The 21077-nt window shown below is 41.1% G+C and overlaps 1 protein-coding gene across 10 annotated transcripts in view; it reads right to left on the reverse strand.

The window, feature by feature from the left end:
- Positions 1–232: 232 nt before the first annotated feature.
- LOC147180270 (myomegalin) overlaps positions 233–21077 on the reverse strand; it is a 72920-nt gene continuing 52075 nt past the window's right edge. For 3 of the 10 annotated variants that reach the window (XM_086071282.1, XM_086071229.1, XM_086071211.1), the window contains 16 exons: positions 19172–19407; positions 18989–19090; positions 18779–18925; positions 18436–18696; positions 16539–16670; positions 16345–16461; positions 16091–16259; positions 15863–15984; positions 12845–13084; positions 10898–11065; positions 10593–10813; positions 8339–8482; positions 8115–8253; positions 6205–6251; positions 5982–6036; positions 233–2973 (listed from right to left, as the gene is read on the reverse strand). In XM_086071282.1, coding sequence (XP_085927408.1) covers positions 2861–2973; positions 5982–6036; positions 6205–6251; positions 8115–8253; positions 8339–8482; positions 10593–10813; positions 10898–11065; positions 12845–13084; positions 15863–15984; positions 16091–16259; positions 16345–16461; positions 16539–16670; positions 18436–18696; positions 18779–18925; positions 18989–19090; positions 19172–19407 — 2413 coding nt within the window. In that variant the 3' untranslated portion in view covers positions 233–2860. Of the gene's footprint in view, positions 2974–5981; positions 6037–6204; positions 6252–8114; positions 8254–8338; positions 8483–10592; positions 10814–10897; positions 11066–12844; positions 13085–15862; positions 15985–16090; positions 16260–16344; positions 16462–16538; positions 16671–18435; positions 18697–18778; positions 19091–19171; positions 19408–21077 lie in introns of all 10 variants that reach the window. The other 7 variants (XM_086071242.1, XM_086071235.1, XM_086071259.1 and 4 more) reach the window with 7 other exon arrangements.

Here is a 21077-nt window from a genome sequence, read left to right on the forward strand (position 1 = left end):
TCCTAAGTAGTTTCTTTGCTTATCCATAAAAAAAAAAAATCTATAAAGCCCATTTATTTAGTAGTTGTCTAGTCAGGGCCACTAGAAAATGGACGGTGGTCCGCAATTGGATATATATGGATGGATACATTTTTAATTTTTAATTTAAAACACACAAAAGAAAGACACTCTGGCCTTTTATTAATTTTTTTACATTTTATTGGTTCTTTTCCAAAAATCTTTCAATAAATACTTTTTGGCAACACAACACACTTGAAACTGTCATCAGAGACGGGATCCGCACGAGTCCTACATCGGCTTTTTCTGTTTTTTTGCTTATGCAAATCTAAAATCGAAGCGTCTTTCCAGCCACATTTAAAAGCTTGCGCCCGTTGAAGAGCGCTGCAGTATATACATCCAGAACGCAACAAAACATGGTTCCCACTGCATTGATTCCCTCCCTCGAACAAGAATAAGGCTTTTTTTTTTTTTAATGCTCTAGCAAGGAAAACACACACAAAAATGAGTGTTTTGAGACTAATGAAGCTTTCAATTTAAAGTCAAGAACAAAATTGTCTTCAGTGGCATCGTAAAGGCAAAGTGATTCTTTATCGCGCACAACACAAAGTGGCTGCATATAAATAATACGTGGCAAGAACACACTTTGAAATACAATGTTTAACATCGATTGAAAAAAGTTACCCAGTTATTGCACAGTTACCCCAAACGTTCCAACTTTGCGCAAAGAAAATGCACGTTGATTCAAGCGCGCACGCTCACGCACATAAAAAAAAAAAAAAGCACATTATTTACAGCACGGATGGCACATGTACAAAGCGTCAAACCAAGCAAAAAACGTACACAACAAATGATCCCGCCGGTAGCCTGCCAAAGTTTGCGTCGTCTCGAACGTGACCGCGAGCCGCGAGAATGTCAAAGTAGAGAAAATAGAGAAAGACACAAAAGAAATGGCGTCAGGCCCTTTTTGGAAGAAAATGCAACTTTTCCTTTCATTTTGTTGGTCCAAAAGTGCACAAGCGGGAAAAACGAAACCAAGCAGCTCCACGTTGCTTCTGCGTGGAAGCTTTTCCGCATCCCGATTGGCTAATTTGGCTAATTGCTCATTCACATGCTTAAGGCAAGTTCAAGTACAAACTTTGGCAAGTCATGGCAATGCTGACCCGTCCGATAATTGATGGATTTGATTGATTTTTTTTTTCAATCATGATCATGCGACACTCCAGTGGATAAGATTCATTCGCGTCACTGCATTATTATTATTGCACATGCTCGCGCGTCAGCTTCTTCTTTTTTGCGGCACTTCAACCTCACAATTCAGCAAACATGCGCGTTACACAAATGCTAAAATCTCGCCACTCGAAGAACCAAAAAAAAGGTGACAAAACGTTGAGCCACTTTGCTGGTGTCCGACTCGTCAAAGATTCAAGATAGTCACAAAAACATCCGCCGGGCCGACATTCCTCCGCTAGCTCGACTCACGGATTGCCAGCGTCAGCGAGTTTTGATTTCAAGATTGAAACGAATTCTGGGGATTGATGGGATGAAGGAAGGGTTGTTTTTCTTTGAGTGAACTTTCCTTGACCTCTCACACACCATACGCACATTTACACACAAGCGTTCCAAAGTTTGTGGGTCGCTTAGAAATAACTTTTGAATTCTAACCAAGAGCTTTTTTTTTACAAAAGTTTGTGATTTTTCAAAAAAATAAAAATAAAAATCACTTCTTGTCATGTTTTATGCATACATATATATATTTATATATATATATATATATGTTCAGATCAGACTGGGGTCAAGTTTACAAATTTTAAAATGTGCAGAATTTCAAAAAGTTACTTTATGTTAAAAATGAAATAGCTAATATGAAAAGAAAAATGCACTGAGCTGTCACCAACGTCTTACAAATGCAATGATGCCATCTAGTGGCAGGAAAAATGACCTCAACACAAATCAATATCACATTAATTTTTTTTACAATACATCTTTTTAATTTTAACTCAATTTCATGAATGGTTATGAAATGACTGCACCAGTGACTAAAAGATGCAGCCATATTTCTATTATTATTATTTTTGTCCACTTTTATGTTAACAAGAGTATGAAAACTTAGAAAATAAATATTGTATTGTACATTTTTATTGTACATTTAGAACAGATATAAAATTTACGATTAATTATGAGTTAACTATTGATATATATATATATATATATATATATAACTTCTACTTTTTTTTCTTCTTCTTCGGGGGAGCGTAACAAAAAATAATTGCCACGCATTGGCTTCCAGCCAGTTTCGTTCCACCCACGAGCGCCGCGCGTTTTGACTTTAACTGAGATGAGATGCAAAAGACGTACACTTTGGATTCCTCCAACGAGCGTCAGGCGTGTAAAACTAAAAAAGTACAACGAGCCGTAGTCCAGCGTTTCTTTTAAAAATATCGACATTACTAAGTGACCCAAAACTTTTGTAAAGGTGTTTGTATATGCGCGCAGAGTTCCTCTCACAAACCTCTTTTTTTTTTTTTTGTTTGACGTGCACAAAACATCTTTTTCCCTCCACAGGCTCTCGGAAGAAGACGCTCCGCTCTGTTGGGGGGGGGGGGGGTTGGGGGGGGGGCGTCTTCAAGCCGCACCCATCCGGCTTGTCACTCAAACCACCAGGGACACGATTCACACACCTTCTGTCATACACACTGCTGACAGTTACACTCAAAGAACAACATGAACTTTTGGGGAGTCTGCTAAGGCCTGCTTGGAGACGGAGGTGAATTAAAAGGGGGGGGGGGTTGGGGGGGGGCGTCTTGGCTATTTTCAATATGGAGGTCTCAGGTGGTAGCATTGAGGCTGGTTGTCGGATGGTCTACAGCAAGCATCGGCTGGTGCGCTTCCTGGCCGCGGGGTGCTGATTGGCCGCCGTCCTCAGGCGAGGGACGTGAGCAGGTTGCTCTCTGGCGCCCCCTCCTGGCTCCTCAGCTGCTTGCAGGAGAGAAGGTTGCGAATGAAATTGGACAACATGAGCACATAGATTTATATATATAGGTCTAACAATGCAGCTTACTCGCCAACGGCGGCCATCTTAGGTTGCCACTCGCTAAGCCTGCCTAACTGAATACATTGATCTCTCCGCAGTGTTTATGGTTTCAGTGTGTGGCTAACGGTTGTACCAAGAAGTCTCTGACAAGCACTACATGTACATTTCATTGCAGTGGCAACGTAAGATGGCTGCCCTCTGGCTTCAGCCGCCACGAGCCAAATGACAGTCCATTCAGAGGTGGCAAATCCAGTTCCAGAGAGTAAAAAGCCTGCCCACAGTTTGGCTTTAGCCCCAGGAGCTAGCTAGCTATGTAGCTAACATCACGGGCTAAAGCCAAACTGTGGCAGGGTTTCTAGCTAGCTAGCTAGCATCAGGGGAATCAGAGGTGGCAAATCCAGTTCCAGAAAGTAAAAAGCCTGCCACAGTTTGGCTTTAGCCGTCGATGCTAGCTAGCGAGCTCCCTAGCAGGTAAACGCACCATTGGAGCTAGCTAGCTAGCATCAACGGCTAAAGCCAAATTGTGGCAAGCTTTTTACTTTCAGGACCTGGATTTCACCTCTGCCCTTATCATATATACTGTAAGTCTGTTTATAAGCAGCCCCAGACATGATGCAGAGGAGACAAAAAATAAATACGATTGTGGCCACAATCACGATTGCACTTCCTATTTTTGATTTTGTTTCAGGTATCATTTAGTCAGACAATTGTAAATGTAGTTCTGAATGCGTTGTATGAACTTTTAGGAATAAATGTAATTTTCAGAACATTTGCTGTGCAGACCGAAAAAGTCAAAAGACAGACAAATAACATTACTAAATAGTTTATACTGTATTAATACTTTCAAAGTGGAAGTCAACCTTAAACATTACTTGACAATAATATATGATATGTGACCTCACTCGTCTAAACATGACATTCTGATGAATATTACATTTGTGGAATATGAGTGATGCAGCAAAATCCAGCCGTTTTTATCCATCTCAGGGGGCGGCCATTTTGCCACTTGCTGTCGACTGAAGACGACATCACAGTTGCTCAGGGCTCAGGCAATGACCAATCACAGCTCATCTGTTTTCTGAAGCTGAGCTGTGATTGGTTGTTAACTGAGACCTGAGCAACTGTGATGTCATCTTCAGTCGACAGCAAGTGGCAAAATGGCCGCCCCCTGAGATGGATTGAAAACGGATGGATTTTGCCGCTTAACTCATATTCCACAAATGTAATTTTAAATCAGAATGTCATGTTGAGGTTACATATAACATTTTATTGTTAAATAATTTATTTTAGGGTTGACTTCCTCTTTAACGTAATCCATTTCTGGTTTTGGTCTTGTTTAGCGGTGTAGCGAAGTGAGTAAGACACTTACTAAATTGCCTGCTTTTTTTGTTTTGTTTTACTGTTCAAAGATGATCCTCTCCACTTTATCACAGTGAGAGCCAGACGTCTGTGAAAAGTGTACTCTAATCACACACGCACTTAATTCCGTTGTTTCACGATGACGTGAATCGTAGGTTAGCTTAGCAATTAGCTACAGCTTGACGTCTTTCCTAAACATAAACTAAAAATAATATAAATGGAAATAAACAATATAATGCAATAATATTGTATTTTTTTTATGTATATATATTTTGTTGTTTCCATTTCAATTTATATATTTTTCTTGTATTTAACTCATTCACTGCCATTGACGGCTATAGACGTAAAAAATTCATTTGAACTATATTAGTTTCACATTTTTTTCCACTTTTGTTAACAAGAGTATGAAAATCAAAAAAAAAGTATTGTACACTTAGAACAGATTGTGATTAATCTTGAGTTTAAATAAATAAGTAATTAAACAAAAAAGAATATTATTAAAAAATTAGAGGCGTCAGACGAAATTTTTTTTTATTGTAATTAATCGCATGACTTCAATAGTTAACTCATGACTAATCACATTTTATATATTTTCTAAATGTACAATATATATTTTTCTAGGTTTTCATACTCTTGTTAACAAAAGTGGGATTTTTTTTTAACTAATAGAAAAAGTTCAAATGAATTTTTGACGTCTATAGCCGTCAATGGCAGTGAACAAGTTAATTTTTGAATTATATTTGTTATCTCTTTTTATTCTGCATTTATTTACTTTTTTATTTTGGTCCTCCATATTCATGACGATACTTGTAAGATTTTTTTTTTTGCTGCCATAGAGGCGATGATTACTGACTTAGGAGAGACTTCGCAACGCGGTTTAGCCACACGAGTAGCGCAGCTGAAGCTCGTTGCTAGCTAGCTGGTGCGGCCTAAGTAGTTAATAACTTTACCCGCACAAAAAGTGCTTCGTACGCACGTTATACTGTACCTATCTGGTAGGTCACGCGTTAGCATGTTGTGCACGTTAGCGTCTATATTGTGGCCACGAATGAACTGATTCCTCCCATGTCATGATTGGGGCTCCGTGTCCAAAAGATTACGCCGAAAAATAGTTCTGGTTAATCGTAGGCGGATGCAGATGATGTGCTGAAGATTCGTGAGTGTCATGCTACGTAACAACAACAACAACAACAACAACAACAACACATTTGCTGTGCTTGTCCATGCAGTTGTGAATTTATGAGCGTGTATTGATTTGAGTTTTTTTTTTTTTTTTTTGGTCAGCAGCTTTGTGATTTTAGACTCTAAATTGTCGAAATTGGTGAGTGTCAAGTCAAGTTAATTTAATCACAAAAAGTGTCTCAAAGGTCTTCGCACACCCACGGTCGACAGATGTTAACGAAGAAGAAGAAAAATGGAGGATTATGTATATGCGAATGCTGTCAGTTGCTGCCGTTAGACGGGGGGGGGGGGGGGGGGGGGCGAGGTTGCCAATTTTGAAATGGCGACGCGCCGACATTGACGTGATTGCAAACAACAAACGCACAAGAGGAAAAATCTGCATCGGCCTGTTCCGGCGAGAGACAATTACCGGCACAGGGGGAGGAAGAGGAGGAGCTTAGAGAGGAAAGTCTCTGCTCGTTCTTCTGCAGGGGTTCACGCGCAGAGACAATACAGACAACAAGTGATGGAATCACAGGTGAGAGGAATGAGAAGAGGGGAGAAAATCCTGATGCAAAATAATTTTTTTCACCCGAGGACGACTCACATAACAGTTAAAAATAAAAAATGTTGACATCTTTTTTTTTTTTTACCTCCAAGTTTGTCCTTGCTTTCTTCAAAACATCACGAGTCCTCGACACTGCAAAAACAAGGTGAAAAGAGGAGTTATTACCTCCACCAAGGAAGGAAGCCATCTTGTTTCAGACAGAATGACTCCAAAACTATAAATAGTTTTCAGTAAAACTTTAAGGAGCAATCAGACAAAACCACATTTGTATTATAATTGAATTCCAACGGTGCCTTGCGAGTGCCAGTACCCGTTTTATGATTGGCTCGGAGAAATCACATGTTTCTACTATGTTACCAAATATGGTTCATTCTTCTGTTACATTGCAGCGATTCTCTAAAGTGTGGCACTGGTGTCACTAGTGCGGGGGTCAACAACCTTTTTGAGTTAAAGCTACTTATTGGGTGCAAAAAAAAAAAAAAAATCCTTCATTTCAGTAAAGGTAGGCTTTATTCATCTATTAATTTTTTTCATATACTGCTTCCAAGGTCAGTGGTTAAGAAGTTAAGAAGTGAAGTCCATAAGCTTACATATTAAGTGGAAGTAATAAGAGACACACACACACGTTTGTTCAACTATCTTTGTGGGACCATCTCATTCTCATAATACATTTTCTAGCCCCTCCCCTAATCATAAAAAATGATTGCCTAGCCCTATTCCTTCCCCTAACCTCAACCATAAACCAATTCAAACCTAAACTCTAAAACCAAGTCTTGACTAGGGATTGGAATCTTTGAATGTCTCACGATTCAATTCCGATTTTTGGGCCTGCGATTCGATTCTGAATCGATTTTCGATTATGAACAATTTTCGATTCGAAATGCTTTGATTGACAATGATTTTTGTTTCAATCTATAGATGCGCAAGGAATTGTAATGATCTACTTCAGTCTGACTCGCTATTGCTAATTAGCGCGCTACTCGCAGCACTTTTATAACTCAAAAGAACGGCTCCATGCTGGAAAAAAAAACTTTTATTGGAATAACTTGATCGTGGCTTTTTCCTTCTACTCTCTAATGTGGCTACAACTTAACAGTGCATTAGACCGCGTGGAACCACACTGCCACTAAGTGGCCAAATCAGGTACAACATGAACAGCGTTCCAAATAAAGGCACACGTTCGGTTTAGGTGAACGGTATGAGATTTTTTCTAATAGGTTTTCTGGTGAGCTAACAAATACACGCACGCACGCACATACACATACTCACCCACACACACAAAAAAATAAAATAAATAAATAAATATATATATATATATTAAAAAAAAAAGAAGAAAAAAAAGAGCAATGATGATGACATTTCCGAATGAACAATACTGAGCTCTTAAAAAAGAAAAGAAAAAAAAAACAAAAAAACAAAAAACAAATAAAGGCACACACAGACAAAGACAAGACAGTATAAAATAATTTAAATAAAATTAATCACATTTTAAATCGCAAGGGCAATAACGAGGGGGGAGGGGGGGGGGGGGGGGGCGAATTTCCATTTGAATATAAAAAAAATATTTCAGTCCTAGTACTGATTAATGTACAGCACTACCAGTTTGATACACATTTCTAAAAAATGAAATGGACTCAAATTCTATTTAAATATATTCTTATGTATAATTATAACGATTTAACAAGGTAGAAATTTTAATATGTAACACTGAAGATTTCAGACAATGGATATAAGGCATTACTGTACTTATTTACATTTTTTAAGCGCAGTGTTAATGTTCAAACTGTGCCTTACGTTAGTTACAGTTGCTTACAATTTTATCGAATGTACTTTTTAGGAATAAAGCCTCTGCCTTGTTTTTTTTTTTAAATATTTATTCGGTGTAACCAATGACCTACTGTGTTGTTTTCAAATCCAAATTTGGATGCGTTTGAAATTGACCTCTCTCCCACCCGTGCTCAATTTGGTCACGTCTTCTCTTCAAGTGCGACTTACGCTGGTTGACGATGAAATGCTCCATGCTCTCCTTGGTGCGGCTGGCGCTCCTCAGTCTCTGAACGGTCCCCTTCAGAACCTCCTCCTGCTCAGACACGCGGAGCTTGAGCGACAAGATCTCCTCTTGCATCGACCGCTCCTGTGGCCGAAGCGCGGGAAAAAGGGCAGCACGTGAAACGTTGGATCGATGCGTCGAGTCACCAATTTTCCGTCACGCTGCAAACCTTCTTCAGGTTGGAGATGGAAGCGTCAGTGCTGGGCAGCGCCGCCCTCCAAAACATCTTCAGCAGAGACGCCGCCTCCTCCAAAATCTGCCTCAGGGTTTTGGTGTTGGACAGGACGTTCTTTGCATTGCCGTAATCCAAGAACTGCATAAAAAAAAAAAAAGTCAGGATACCAGCTCCAATATCATCGAAAAGACAATATTTGAACTCAAAAGTCGCTTGTACTTGTGGAAAAACGGAATTTATTTCAGTAGTTCAATTCCAGAACTGAAAATCATACATTATATAGATTCACTACATTACGCAGACTGAAATATTTCCTTTTTTAAATACAGCATCATTTTGTTATCCAACCAACTATTTCACTTTTTGATCCAAATTAAAAAATTACTTAATTGCCTTCTAGCTAATTCTGGCATATTTACTGAAATGTTTATTAAATCATTGACTGCCATTGACGGCTATAGACGTCATACATTCATTTGAACTATTTCTATTAGTTTAACATTTTCCCACTTTTGTTAACAAGAGCATGAAAACCTAGAAAAAAAATATTGTACATTTAGAACAGATATAAAATTTGTGATTAATCTTGAGTTAACTAGTGAAGTCATGCGATAAATTATGATTAAAAATGGTAATCGCCGGACGCCCCTAATTTTTTATAATCTTTTCTTTAAAAAAAAGAAGAAGAAAAAGATTATTAAAAATTGGCAAAAAATAATTACAATTATTTTATATTTTTTTAAAGTAAAGATTATTAAAATTTTGGGGTGTCAGGTGATTTTTTTTTTTATTAATCGTAATTAATCGCATGACTTCACTAGTTAACTCACGATTAATCACAATTTTTTTATCTGTTCTAAATGTACCCCCCAAATTTTTTTCAAGGTTTTCATACTCTTGTTAACAAAAGTGGAAAAAAATATTAAACTAATAGAAATTGTTTAAATTAATTTATGATGTTTAATATGGACTGTCCCTGATATAAATCAATCAAATCAATCAAACATCATGATTCCTAGAAATTCAGTGGGTAGTCATTTGAAAAAAAAGAAAAACATTCTCCCCATGTCTTTAATCTGTAAAATAAATGAATTTCAAATTTTCTGTCTTTCTTATGACTCTAGTTTGCTCTCGCTTTAATTTACAGTCCTATATAGCCCAATACTTAAATCATTTATTACTTGATTTTACATTTTGAATAACTTTTTTTAAGTACTAACAATATGATATAAATATACAATTGAATTTATTTACATTTAAATAGCACAAAACATTATTTAAAAATCAATATAAAAAACCCTATTTACTTCATTTAAATCATTATTATTGAGACTAGCAATCATAATAGTAATAACCATAATGATTAACTGAATTGATATGAATTCCAACAACTGTCACCACAAAAAATATTCATGAATAATCTATCAATCTATGCCAGCAATGTCTCGTGATTGGAAGACCAATTAAATGATGATTATGACTTCAAAACATAATCAAAAAATCAATTAAAAAACATTATCTTTGAAAAGAAACGATTAATGTGCCGAACAGTTGCAGTGCATGTTTGCAAGTTGCTGAATTTTCTTTAAAATTAAACACACAACAAAAATAATTCCACACATTGTACATTTAAATACAAGAACTGATTTGGTTTATGTACTTTGCTAGCTTAATGCTAGCAATGGAAACCCCTATTGACTGGCTAGCAAAAACTAGCATTAGCCATTTACCTTCAAATATCAAATATTCTCACACAAACGCTGTAAGAACACATACAGACAGGTCATATAACCAAACTCGCGGGGCATGAATTTATTATTATTATTATTAAACATGTTAGATAAATAAAGTTCACGGCTTTCTTCTTCTACTCTTTTATCTTCATGTACGTACCTCCATTTGTGCACCACACTGCCCCTAAGAGGCCAAAGCGTTCACAGCAGGAATCTCGTTTTGATTTATTTCTGGTTGTTCTTTTAAGTTAACGTTGATTTTGAAATCAATGAATAATTGTGTTTGCTAGTCATGATTTCAATATCAATCAATATCATGGTAAATTCTATATATATATTTATTTTAATTTTTTAAATATTTTTTTTTAATTTTATTTATTTTTGCCCAGCCCTATTTCTGATTTTAGCATATTTACTTTTTGTGACATTTGACTTTGATGGTGTGCCAGGATATTCGTCTTAAATGCGTTCCTTGGTTCAGTAAAGGTCGGAAAAGGTCGTATTGAAGCCCTCACCATCTCGCTGCTGTGTTTCTGGGTGGCTCCCAACGGCGAAGGGGAACTCAGGCACGGGTGCAACGCTGCCTCCATGCGCTGCACGATGCTGCGACCTTCAAGGACTTGCTGCTGCAGAGCGTTAAAGTCATCCACGTGACCGACGGCGTGGCGGCCATAACGGTTGGCGAACGAGCCATCCGGAGCGTCACCTTCCAGCTCGGCGTGAGGATCAAGAGGGTCTGCGGTGGTTGAAAGCAAATAGGAGGATATTTCTTCAAAATTCAAGCTTATTGAGGTCGGTAGTATTAAGGCAAAGCGCTGACAGGCACATTCGAACCCAAACTGTGTACATGTGAAGCCACAGCCATGCAGTGCGGTTAAAGTCACACCGTTGGCCGTGCTATGGCTGTCATCCAGGTCCGAGTAGGGGGGACAGGGAGATCCGCAGTTAAAGAGACCAATGTCCCTGACGGGTGGAGAAGGGGCCGGGTCTGCGGGGCACACATACACAAACCAGGCTTGGACACACATCGCACCCAAGCCTCACACACACGCTGACAGCGAACCCCCGCCTCGTCATTATAAAGCCATTTAGTTTGATGGGTTTTGTTGTAAGACAAGCGGGAAATGGTTTATTTTTAGACTAGGATAGCTTGTGGTATTTTCCATCACCAAGCGCATAATTCAATTTACTTCCATATAAAATAAATGTTTGCTACTGCAGACCCAAACAAGAAGACTTTCAAAACTACTAGGGTTGGGGAAAAAAGTCAACAAAGTCGGACAAGTCGAATTTAAAAATAGGTCGAATTAAATGTTCTGCCTCAAAACTCCGCTGGAACCATGTCTGGGCTGTCCGTGTTTTATATACTGACTTTTTTTTCTTCTTTTTTTTACAGACTCACGCAGTATTGGAATGCTGTGAACTGATTTCTTCTGTTAGTGCACCATCTAGTGGCCAAATGGCTTATAAAACGCTCACTGACTTAGTACTTATTACAGCACATTCAGCTTCCCCAAAACGCTGGAAAAGTTAGTTCAAAACGTCCTAAAAAGCACTCGAGCTGCAACTTTTCCAAAATATAACCTGCCACTCGGTTTTAGGTGTTCACAACTTAACCATTAGAGGGCAGTCATGCACTAAACGTGCCCAGAAGAAGACAGGAACAGGAAGTTATTGACCTCATGTAGCTAACGGCTAGCTCTACTTTTGTTTACTCATGGAATAACGTTGAAGCATCATCTGTAAGTGACTTTTAAGACACGATTGTTGTTGCTGTTTAATGTCGCTTTAATGATGTATGTGTGAACTAAATAGTAGTTATCTTAAGTAGTGTTGGATTATTAACATTGTTTTTCTGTTTCAATATATATTCTTCAAAGTGTTTTTGATTTTAGTTAGATATGTAAAACTGTTCCCATATATTAGTTAGAATGTGGTCTGTTTTTCCCCCTAAGGAAGTGAGGTGTCTGACTTAATCTGAGGAATCTACAGGGCAGATATGCTGGAATCTCTGGTGCGAAGCTGCTACAGAGTTCAATAGTTTATCTAGGAAGCCAATAATTTACCTCACATCTGTTAAGGACTGAAAGAACTCAATGGGAGATGGCCTGATTGTATTTCACTCTGCTGACAGGACAAGATCAAAGGGGGGGCACAGTTTCTTCCTCGGGGGCTGTGCTCTGTGTGGGGTTTTATGGGGGGTCCCTGGTGCAGGGAGGTGGCGGGGGCAAGGTGTTTGCCCACATCCTTGAGGAAGAGATAAGGATAGGGGGTGTGTAGACTTTAAGACTCTTGTCTTGACAGGAAATGCCTGGAGGGGCAAAAGGTACTTCTTTGTCAATGAAGGGGGTGGGAACGTTTTGTGTATATATGCATGCATGAACTTTGAGAAGAACACATTTGTGGGTGAGCTGCATGATTGAGCAGTAACTCCAAGTGGCTTTCAGAATCTGAAATAAAGCTAGCAAAACTTCTCCACAAGACTTCAACTTTGAATTTTATTTGAACACGCAGAAATCAGAGAAATGATTTCCAACAGTAGCTAGCGCGCTAATGCTAATCGCGATTGCTAACCGTTTAGCATAGGCTAATTCCCTTGTTTACTCAAGAAATAATGTGTTGAAGCATCGTCTGTAAGTTATTTTTAAAGACACCATTTTTTTTTTTAAATTCCTTGTGTTTATTTGCTAAATTGCAACAGGCCTCAGTCCCTAAGTGTCTCCTTGGAATGGGCGGGGGTTTTCTGTCCATGCAATGGCGATGTTACCGTGGAGCAGCTGTCGCTTGTAGAAGTTCTCTCTCTGAGGGCTGGCGCTGAAGGCCGCCGACAGGGACGGCGTGCGAGGGGAGCTGCCGCCCAGCTTCTGCTCCAGCTGCTTGTGGAGCTCCAGCTGTTTGAGGGCGCTGTTCTCCTGGACGCTGCTCTGCAACTGGGCCCGCAGACTCCTCACCTCGCTCAGCAGCTCCCCCAATTCCACGGGAAGGCCCGGGGTCTCGCACAGGAAGCCTGAAACCGCAACACGGAGAGTTTCAACCTTCATTTTTCAGCGTGGGTTTGTTTGAATTAATAATTAATTGTGCATGTTACTGTCGAGGCGGGCAAGGCAACTTTATTTATGTAGCACATTTCATACACGAGGCAACTCATTTTGTTTCACACAACACGGAAAAGCATGAAGACGAACAGCGGAAGACATTCACAAAGCAAAAAAAAAAAGAAAGTCGTTTTTATAAATGTTTTAAATGCTCACCACGCACTTTATACATTTTTGTCACAGAGGCATTTATATTTTCTCACATTTAACTCGTTTAACTACTCGAAATGTTCAAAACTTCAAACACTCAATGATAAAAGAAAAAAATAGGTAGCCTACATTACTGTAAAAAAAGAAAGAAAGAAATCCATTAAATATAGCGAGGGAACAATATATTTAAAAAAAACAATTGTAATAATAATAATAATAATAATAATAATTATTATTATCTATTTTGAATTAAAATTGCAGTTTGAATGATCAGATCTATAAATAATAGTATGGATTACTGTTACTACAATTATTATCAGTAATTTCAGTTTGTCCGATTTTAATTAAATGTGCAGGTTTGATCTACGACCAGATTTAAATGAAAAAAATATATTATTGTCATCATTATAACTATAATTGTCAACTTGAATTTAAATTTGCAGGTTGTAAGGACATAACACAGTGTAATAGGCAATAAATACGTCGACAAAATTGCTGGTACGTCTGTATAAAGGAAAGAAAAAAATAACAAAAGAAAAAAATAATACAAAGAATAATGACAATAATAGTAATAATAAATACAAATTTTATGAAAATTAACCTATGAAAATCAGATATTACTTCAAAATTGTGGCTCAACAAAATAATTTTTTTTAAACTTAAAACTGAAAAATGATAGTACCCCTTAGAAAAGAGTGAAAATGTTTGACCATGGGGATGTTCTCAGATGTCTCCAAACTTCTACGCATTCAGTCGGCCTATTTAAAGCATGACAAGTAGTCACTGTGTTGACTACCGCTCGCGGGGGCAGCAGCTTTAGGAGGGAAGCCCAGACTTCCGTGTCCCCAGCCACTTCAGCCAGCTCCTCCGGCGGGATCCCAAGGCGTTCCCATGCCAGCCGAGAGACATAGTCTCTCCAGCCTCCCGCCGGTGGGACATACCCGGAATACCGGTCCAGGGGGGCGTCCAGGAGGCATCCGAACCAGATGCCCGAGCCACCTCAACTGGCTCCTCTCCACACGGAGGAGCAGCGGCTCGAATCTGAGTCTCTCCCGGATAACCGAGCTTCTCACCCTATCTCTAAGGGAGAGCTCGGACACCCTACGGAGGAAACTCATTTCAACCGCTTGTACCCAGGATCTTGTTCTTTCGGCCACGACCCACAGCTCGTGACCTGACTCAGCTCCTTCACCACCACAGACCGATACAGAGTCCGCATCACTGCAGACGCTGCACCGATCCGCCTGTCGATCTCCCGCCCTCACTCGTAAACAAGACCCTGGGTGACCCGAGAGAGCATGCCACCCTTTTCCGACCGAGGACCATGGTCTCGGATTTGGAGGTGCTGATCTTCATCCCAACCGCTTCACTCGGCTGCGAACCGCTCCCGTGAGAGTTGGAGATCACGGCTTGATGTAGCCAACAGCACCACATTTCCAAAAAACAGAGATGCTATACTGAGGCCACCAAACCGGACCCCCTCAACGCCACTGCTGCGCTGAGAAATTCTGTCCATAAAAGTTATGAACAGAATCGGTGATAAAGGGCAACCCTGGCGGAGTCCGACCCTCACTGGAAACAAATCCGGATTACTGCCGGCAACGCGGACCAAACTCTGACACCGGTCATACAGGGACCGAACCTCTTACTCTTGAAGCACCCCCCACAGGGCTCCCCGAGGGACACGGTCGAATGCCTTCTCCAGATCTACAAAACACATGTAGACTGGTTGGGCGAACTCCCATGCACCCTCAAGGACCCTGCCGAGGGTGTAGATCTGATCCACTGTTCCACGGCCGGAACAAAAACCACACTGCTATTCCTGAATCCGAGATTCGACTTCCCGACGGACCCTCCTCTCCCTGAATAGACCTTACCAGGGAGGATGAGGAGCGTGATCCCTCTATAGTGGGAACACACCCTCCGGTCCGCCTTCTTAAAAAAGGGGGACCACCATCCCGGTCTGCCAATCCTGCCTCCGATGTCCACGCGATGTTGTAGAGGCGTGTCAACCGCGACAGCCCCACAACATCCAGAGCCTTTAGGAACCCCGGGCGGATCTCATCCACCCACCGAGGAGCTTTCCAACAACCTCAGTGACTTCGTCCCCAGAGATCGGAGAGCCCACCTCGAAGTCCCCCAGACTCCTCAAAGGAAGACGTGTCGGTGGAATTGAGGAAGGTTTTCGAGGAATTCTCCCCACCGATTCGCAACGTTCCGAGTCGAGGTCAGCAGCATCCCATCTCCACGATACGCAGTGCTAATGGCGCACTGCTTTCCTCTCCCGAGACGCCGGATGGTGGACCAGAATTTCCTTGAAGTCGTTTTTCCATTAGCCTCACTGAACTGAGTTTTTGCCTCAGCGACCGCCAAAGCCGCGTTCCGCTTGGCCAACCGGTACCTGTCAGCTGCCTCCGGAGTCCCACAGGGCAAAAAAGGCCCGATAGGACTCCTCCTTCTTCACATTGACATTATGTTCCGTGACTCCCCAAACTTGAAATTTTTTAAAATGTTATTTTGAAGCGCGTAACGAGACAAACCTTTTTGGGATTTGACGTTGGCGCACACGCGATCGTACGCGTGCAGTTCGGTCCGCAGGGAGTGGACGAGCTCTCTGCTCTCGCACAGCTGCTGCTGCAGTAGAGACGCTTCATGCTGCGCTCTGAAGACGCACACACGACAGTCAAGTAAAAAAAAAAAAATAAATAATAAAAAAAAAAAAAGTAGGGAAGAGCGATTTTCCTCCTCAGTTTTCAGGCCGCGCAGACCTGTTGATCCTCTCCTGGCTGGCCTGCCGCTCCTGCCTCAAGACCAGGATCTGCTGTCCCTGCTCCTCGCTGTGCGCCTGAAGTCGCCTCAGCTCCTCCTTCCACCGCTCGGCCTCCAGCTCGGCTTGCTTGAGGCGAGCGCGGGCGGCGATCAGCTCCTCGCTCGAGTCTGGGCGACAACAACGAATGCCTTCGTTTTAGGTCTGGGGGGGGGGGGGGGGAACAATATGGCGCGCGTCATCCGGGTGGGCTACCTGTGCTGGCCTGCAGACGGGACTGCAGGTTCAAGTTCTCGTCTGTCAGGGCTCGGATTTCGTTCGACAGATGCGTGACTGTGTCCAGCCCCTGAATGTAGATGTTTGTTGCTGCTCCTGCAAAATAACAACAGCAACAACATTAAGGAACGCAACAAGTAGTCATATTTGACAGCGCATCGTAACTGGAGTACCTCCGTCGCGCCCGGGGCTCGCCAATTTTTCTTCCAGCTGCTGTCGGAGCCTCTCGTTGGTCCTAATGGACTCTTCCAGACGTTGGCGGAGACTTCGCACCTCACGCAAGTGTTCTTCTATTAAATTCGGCCCTGGAAATAAAACATTCACCGCTTTGTTATATATTAGTTTTGCTGGATTATCGCTAAAGGTATCGAGACGTCATCGAAGACGGGGAGGGAACCCCTGGTCATCGAGTGCCACTGTCCTTTCTGCCCGATTCGACGTCTCCCTCCACTAACACACCTGATTCGATGAACGGGATCGTAACTTATCAGGCTTCGACAGAGCTTGCTGATGAGCTGATCATTTGAGTCAGCTGTGATGGAGGAGGGAGACGATGGAAAACAGGCAGGACAGTGGCTCTCAAGGAACAGGGTTACCGAGCCCTGATCTAAGCTAAGGTTAGACGTCATATGGACAGATATGGATAGTCCCATATACTGTCATTTCCATCCATCCATCTTCTATCCATTCATCCATCCATCCATTGGATTCCTTCCATTTATCATCCATCCATCGATCATCTATCGTATTCCTTCCTTCCATCAATCCATTTTCTATCCATCCATCCATCGTATTCCTTACTTCCTTTCATCCATCCATCCTTTCTATCCATCCATCCGTATATAGTATTACTTCCATTCATCCATCCATTTTCTATCCGTTCATCCATCCATCCATCTTCTATCTATTCATCCATCCATCTATTGGATTCCTTCCATTCATCATCCCTCCATTTTCTATCATCCATCCATTGTATTCTTTCCATTTATCATCCATCCATCCATCGATCATCTATCGTATTCCTTCCTTCCATCCATCAATCCATCCATTTTCTATCCATCCGTATATAGTATTCCTTCCATTCATCCATCCATTTTCAATCTATCCATCCATCCATCTATTGTATTCCTTCCATTCATCATCCATCCATTTTCTATCCATTCATCCATCGTATTCCTTCCATTTATCATCCATCCATCCATCGACCATCTATCGTATTCCTTCCATCCATCTTCTATCCATTCATCCATCCATCGTATTCCTTCCATTTATCATCCATCCATCCATCGATCATCTATCATATTCCTTCCATCCATCCATTTTCTATCCATCCATCCTATTCCTTCCTTCCATCCATCCATCCATTTTCGATCTATCCATCCATCTATTGTATTCCTTCCATCCATCCATCCATTTTCTATCCATCCATCTATCTATCCATTCATCCACCCACCTATTGTATTCCTTCCATTCATCATCCATCCATTTTCTATCCATTCATCCATCGTATTCCTTCCATTTATCATCCATCCATCCATCGATCATCTATCGTATTCCTTCCATCCATCCATTTTCTATCCATTCATCCATCCATCGTATTCCTTCCATTTATCATCCATCCATCATATTCCTTCCATCCATCCATCCATCTATTGTATTCCTTCTATCCATCCATCATCTTATATATAGATCCATCCATCCATCATATCTATTCATCTATATCCATCTATCGTATCGATCCCTCCATCCATCTTTCTCTCTCTTTAGTAGCTATCTAATTATCTATGTCGATCATTGTTTACCAAACAAAATAACTACATTTGGACATGAAACGTAGACTGTCTTGAGTCATTATCAGATAAAAAAAAATACTCATTCAACAAACTCAAAACATAGCCAGGCAGTATTTCTCTCAGGAATTACTTCAGCAAAAATAAATAAATACATTTATTTTTTAAGCAAAAACCGTTACCGTTATATTGAATATTGAATCTGAGCGATTTCAAAAGCAAGTCATCCGTAAGCTGCCACTGCCTCATAAAGGAAGCGTGATAGATTTGCAGGGTTTACCTGTCTGGCTGTTTTCTTGGACAGCTCCTGGAATTGCAGAATAGCTCCCCATAGGCCGAGTCACGTGGCTCGGGTCCCAAAAAGCCCCTTCTCCCGCCAGCAAACCCGAGTCCGCCTTAAGCGAGTGACCTTCGGGAATGCGGCCCAGCTGGTACTGTTGAAAGGCATGATGGGGCAGCTGGCCGCAGCCGGAGAGCTCGCACTGGCTGCGGGCAGCGGGTGCGAGAGCGAACGGAGGCTTTGCGTGAAGATCCGGGAAGCCTGCAAACGCACAAAACAATACGAATGACGGAAACGTGGGAGCAGGAGAAGGTCGACACGCCAACTCCCGGCACTCCCTCACCCCCGATCTGCTCATTCATCTGTTTGTACAGTGTTTCCAGTTCTGGGCGAAGCGCCATGGCGGACAGGGCTCGAGGGTGGAGGTCATATGTGACCTCGGGGTCGCGAGGGGGAGGGAAGGACGAGGAGAAGGGAATACTGAGAGGGGCTGGCGGGAGAATGACAGCAAGTGAAGAGACAGAAAAGAAAGTGGCCTTCAGACATCCTCTACCTCGAAAGGACGGACCCCCAGAAGCCGAGAAAAGCGCGCCAGGACAGCTGAGGGATGGTTCGAGAGGTCCACGGGGGGGAGGAGGGAGGACAGACGGATGGGCTAGAAGATGGCGATGGAAGATGAAGCACAGAACAGAGACGCAAAGAAAAAAAAGAAGTGAATGTAAAAAGTTGCGGTTACCATCTTGATGGGATTGTCGATGCTCTTCCTGGTCCTGATAATCTCGGGGGTCCAAATCAGAGCACAGGTCCAGGTCTTCGTTGGTATGGCACTCATCGGACACCAATGAGGTCCTGTCTGACGGGTCTGTGGTCTCTGAGAGGGCTTGGCAGCTGGACGGCGTCTCGGGGCGCTGCTGCAGCTTGTTGTGCAGAGACTCGATGATTTTGTCTTTCTGTTGAAGCTCCTTGCTCAGCCTGCAAGGCAAAGTGTTGGGAATCGTGTTAGAAAAGCTCAGAAAAATGCGCCTTTGCAATTCGATTTAATTCGATTATAACCTCATTTCATCTTTTTGCTTCAGTGTGAGGATCAGAAAGGACACACGTCGCTCTGATAAAGTTTTATTATACCTTTGTTGTGAAACGAAACAAAAGAAGCTAAAGAAAGAAGAATAACGACAAGCCTGGAATGTTTTACATTTCCTCACGCCGCTATCGAAGCGACTTCAAAGTCAACCGGCAACAGAACATATCCCTTTTCTTACTGTTTGAGTTGTTGATGCAGCATCCGAAGCAGCCATATTTCTTTGGCTCGACCTTGGCTGTTGCTCATAGAAAAAGACCACAGAGAGTCCCTGTAGATTGGACAGCTCTGAGAAATCATGGATTTCCACAGCGGAGCCATTTGAGACACACTCAAATCCAAAAGGGGGAAAAAGATACTATTCGATACTATTTTCACGCAAAATAACTGAAAACGTTACTACGGGACGGGAGCTCTTCCTCTCTCCGGCAGCTGGTGGGACGTCTTTGCTTGCTAAATCATCTTAGCAGTAAAGGATCCACGTTACCGACTTGAGTGCGGATTAACAGCAACCATCTGCCTCCTCTCCAGCCCTTGGCGTGTTACGTCATCTAGCTAGCCGTAGCTATCTGTAATTGACTCCCCAGAATGTTTAAAGATGCTTAAAATGAACCATAAATACAGCACAAACTGCGATCCCAAGGGGGCGGTTGCCTCCGCCATTTTTCCCAAAACACAGACTATCGTTTCAAACTCATGTTTATCAGTACTCTTAAAAATAAATGGCTCACAGATGATTCGATTAAGTCGAGATGTGGCACATCAACATATTTTCTACTGTACTGCATTCCTCTTTAGACACAGCTTTGGCACCATCTTGTGGCACCATTTCATAAAGCGCACAAACCCCCCAAAAGTGAGTTTTTCAAAAGGTAAATAAAAAAAATAAAAAAAATACTGAATAAGAGAATTTTCCAAATTAAACATACAAAATAAGCATGTCCCATCGGCTTTGCATTGTTTTCAGTTTTTTTTTTTTAAAGTCACATCACTTAACCCGAACCCACCACTTAAAATTAACATACAGAAGCAAACTCAAACATCGCTCGGAGTACTATTATTGGAAAAGCAATATTTCAGGGGTCTGCAACCTGTATAATTTTTTTTTAGTAGAAATAAAGATTTTAAAAAAAATCATATTTATTTGTATTTTTAAATAAAAAATAATTCAAAGAAATTAACCATTTAGATACAATTTAAATTATATATAATTATAATATATAATAAATTAAAAATTGAATATCCAAAAAATGTCAGTCCAAATTTTTAAGAGACACAAAAGGTAGTTGAAAACAAACATTTAAAAATTGACCTAAAAAAGTCAAAAAACTGACTGACCATAAAATATCCATGAAATTGGCAACTGAATAAAAAATGCAGAAAACGTTAAAGTAAAATGTCCCAAAACAAAAGAAGGAATCCCAAAAATTACCATAAAATGTACACAAATTGCCAAACAGCCAGAAATTTCATTTAAGAAAAGGCAGGAAAGAAAATGTTAAAAAATGAACCATAAAACATCCAAAAGAAAAAAAAAATCCCGAAAATTGTTATAAAAAAATTC

Source organism: Leptonotus elevatus, chromosome 1 (assembly GCF_054856555.1).
Source record: "Leptonotus elevatus isolate MCC_2025b chromosome 1, RoL_Lele_1.0, whole genome shotgun sequence".
NCBI lineage: Eukaryota > Metazoa > Chordata > Actinopteri > Syngnathiformes > Syngnathidae > Leptonotus > Leptonotus elevatus.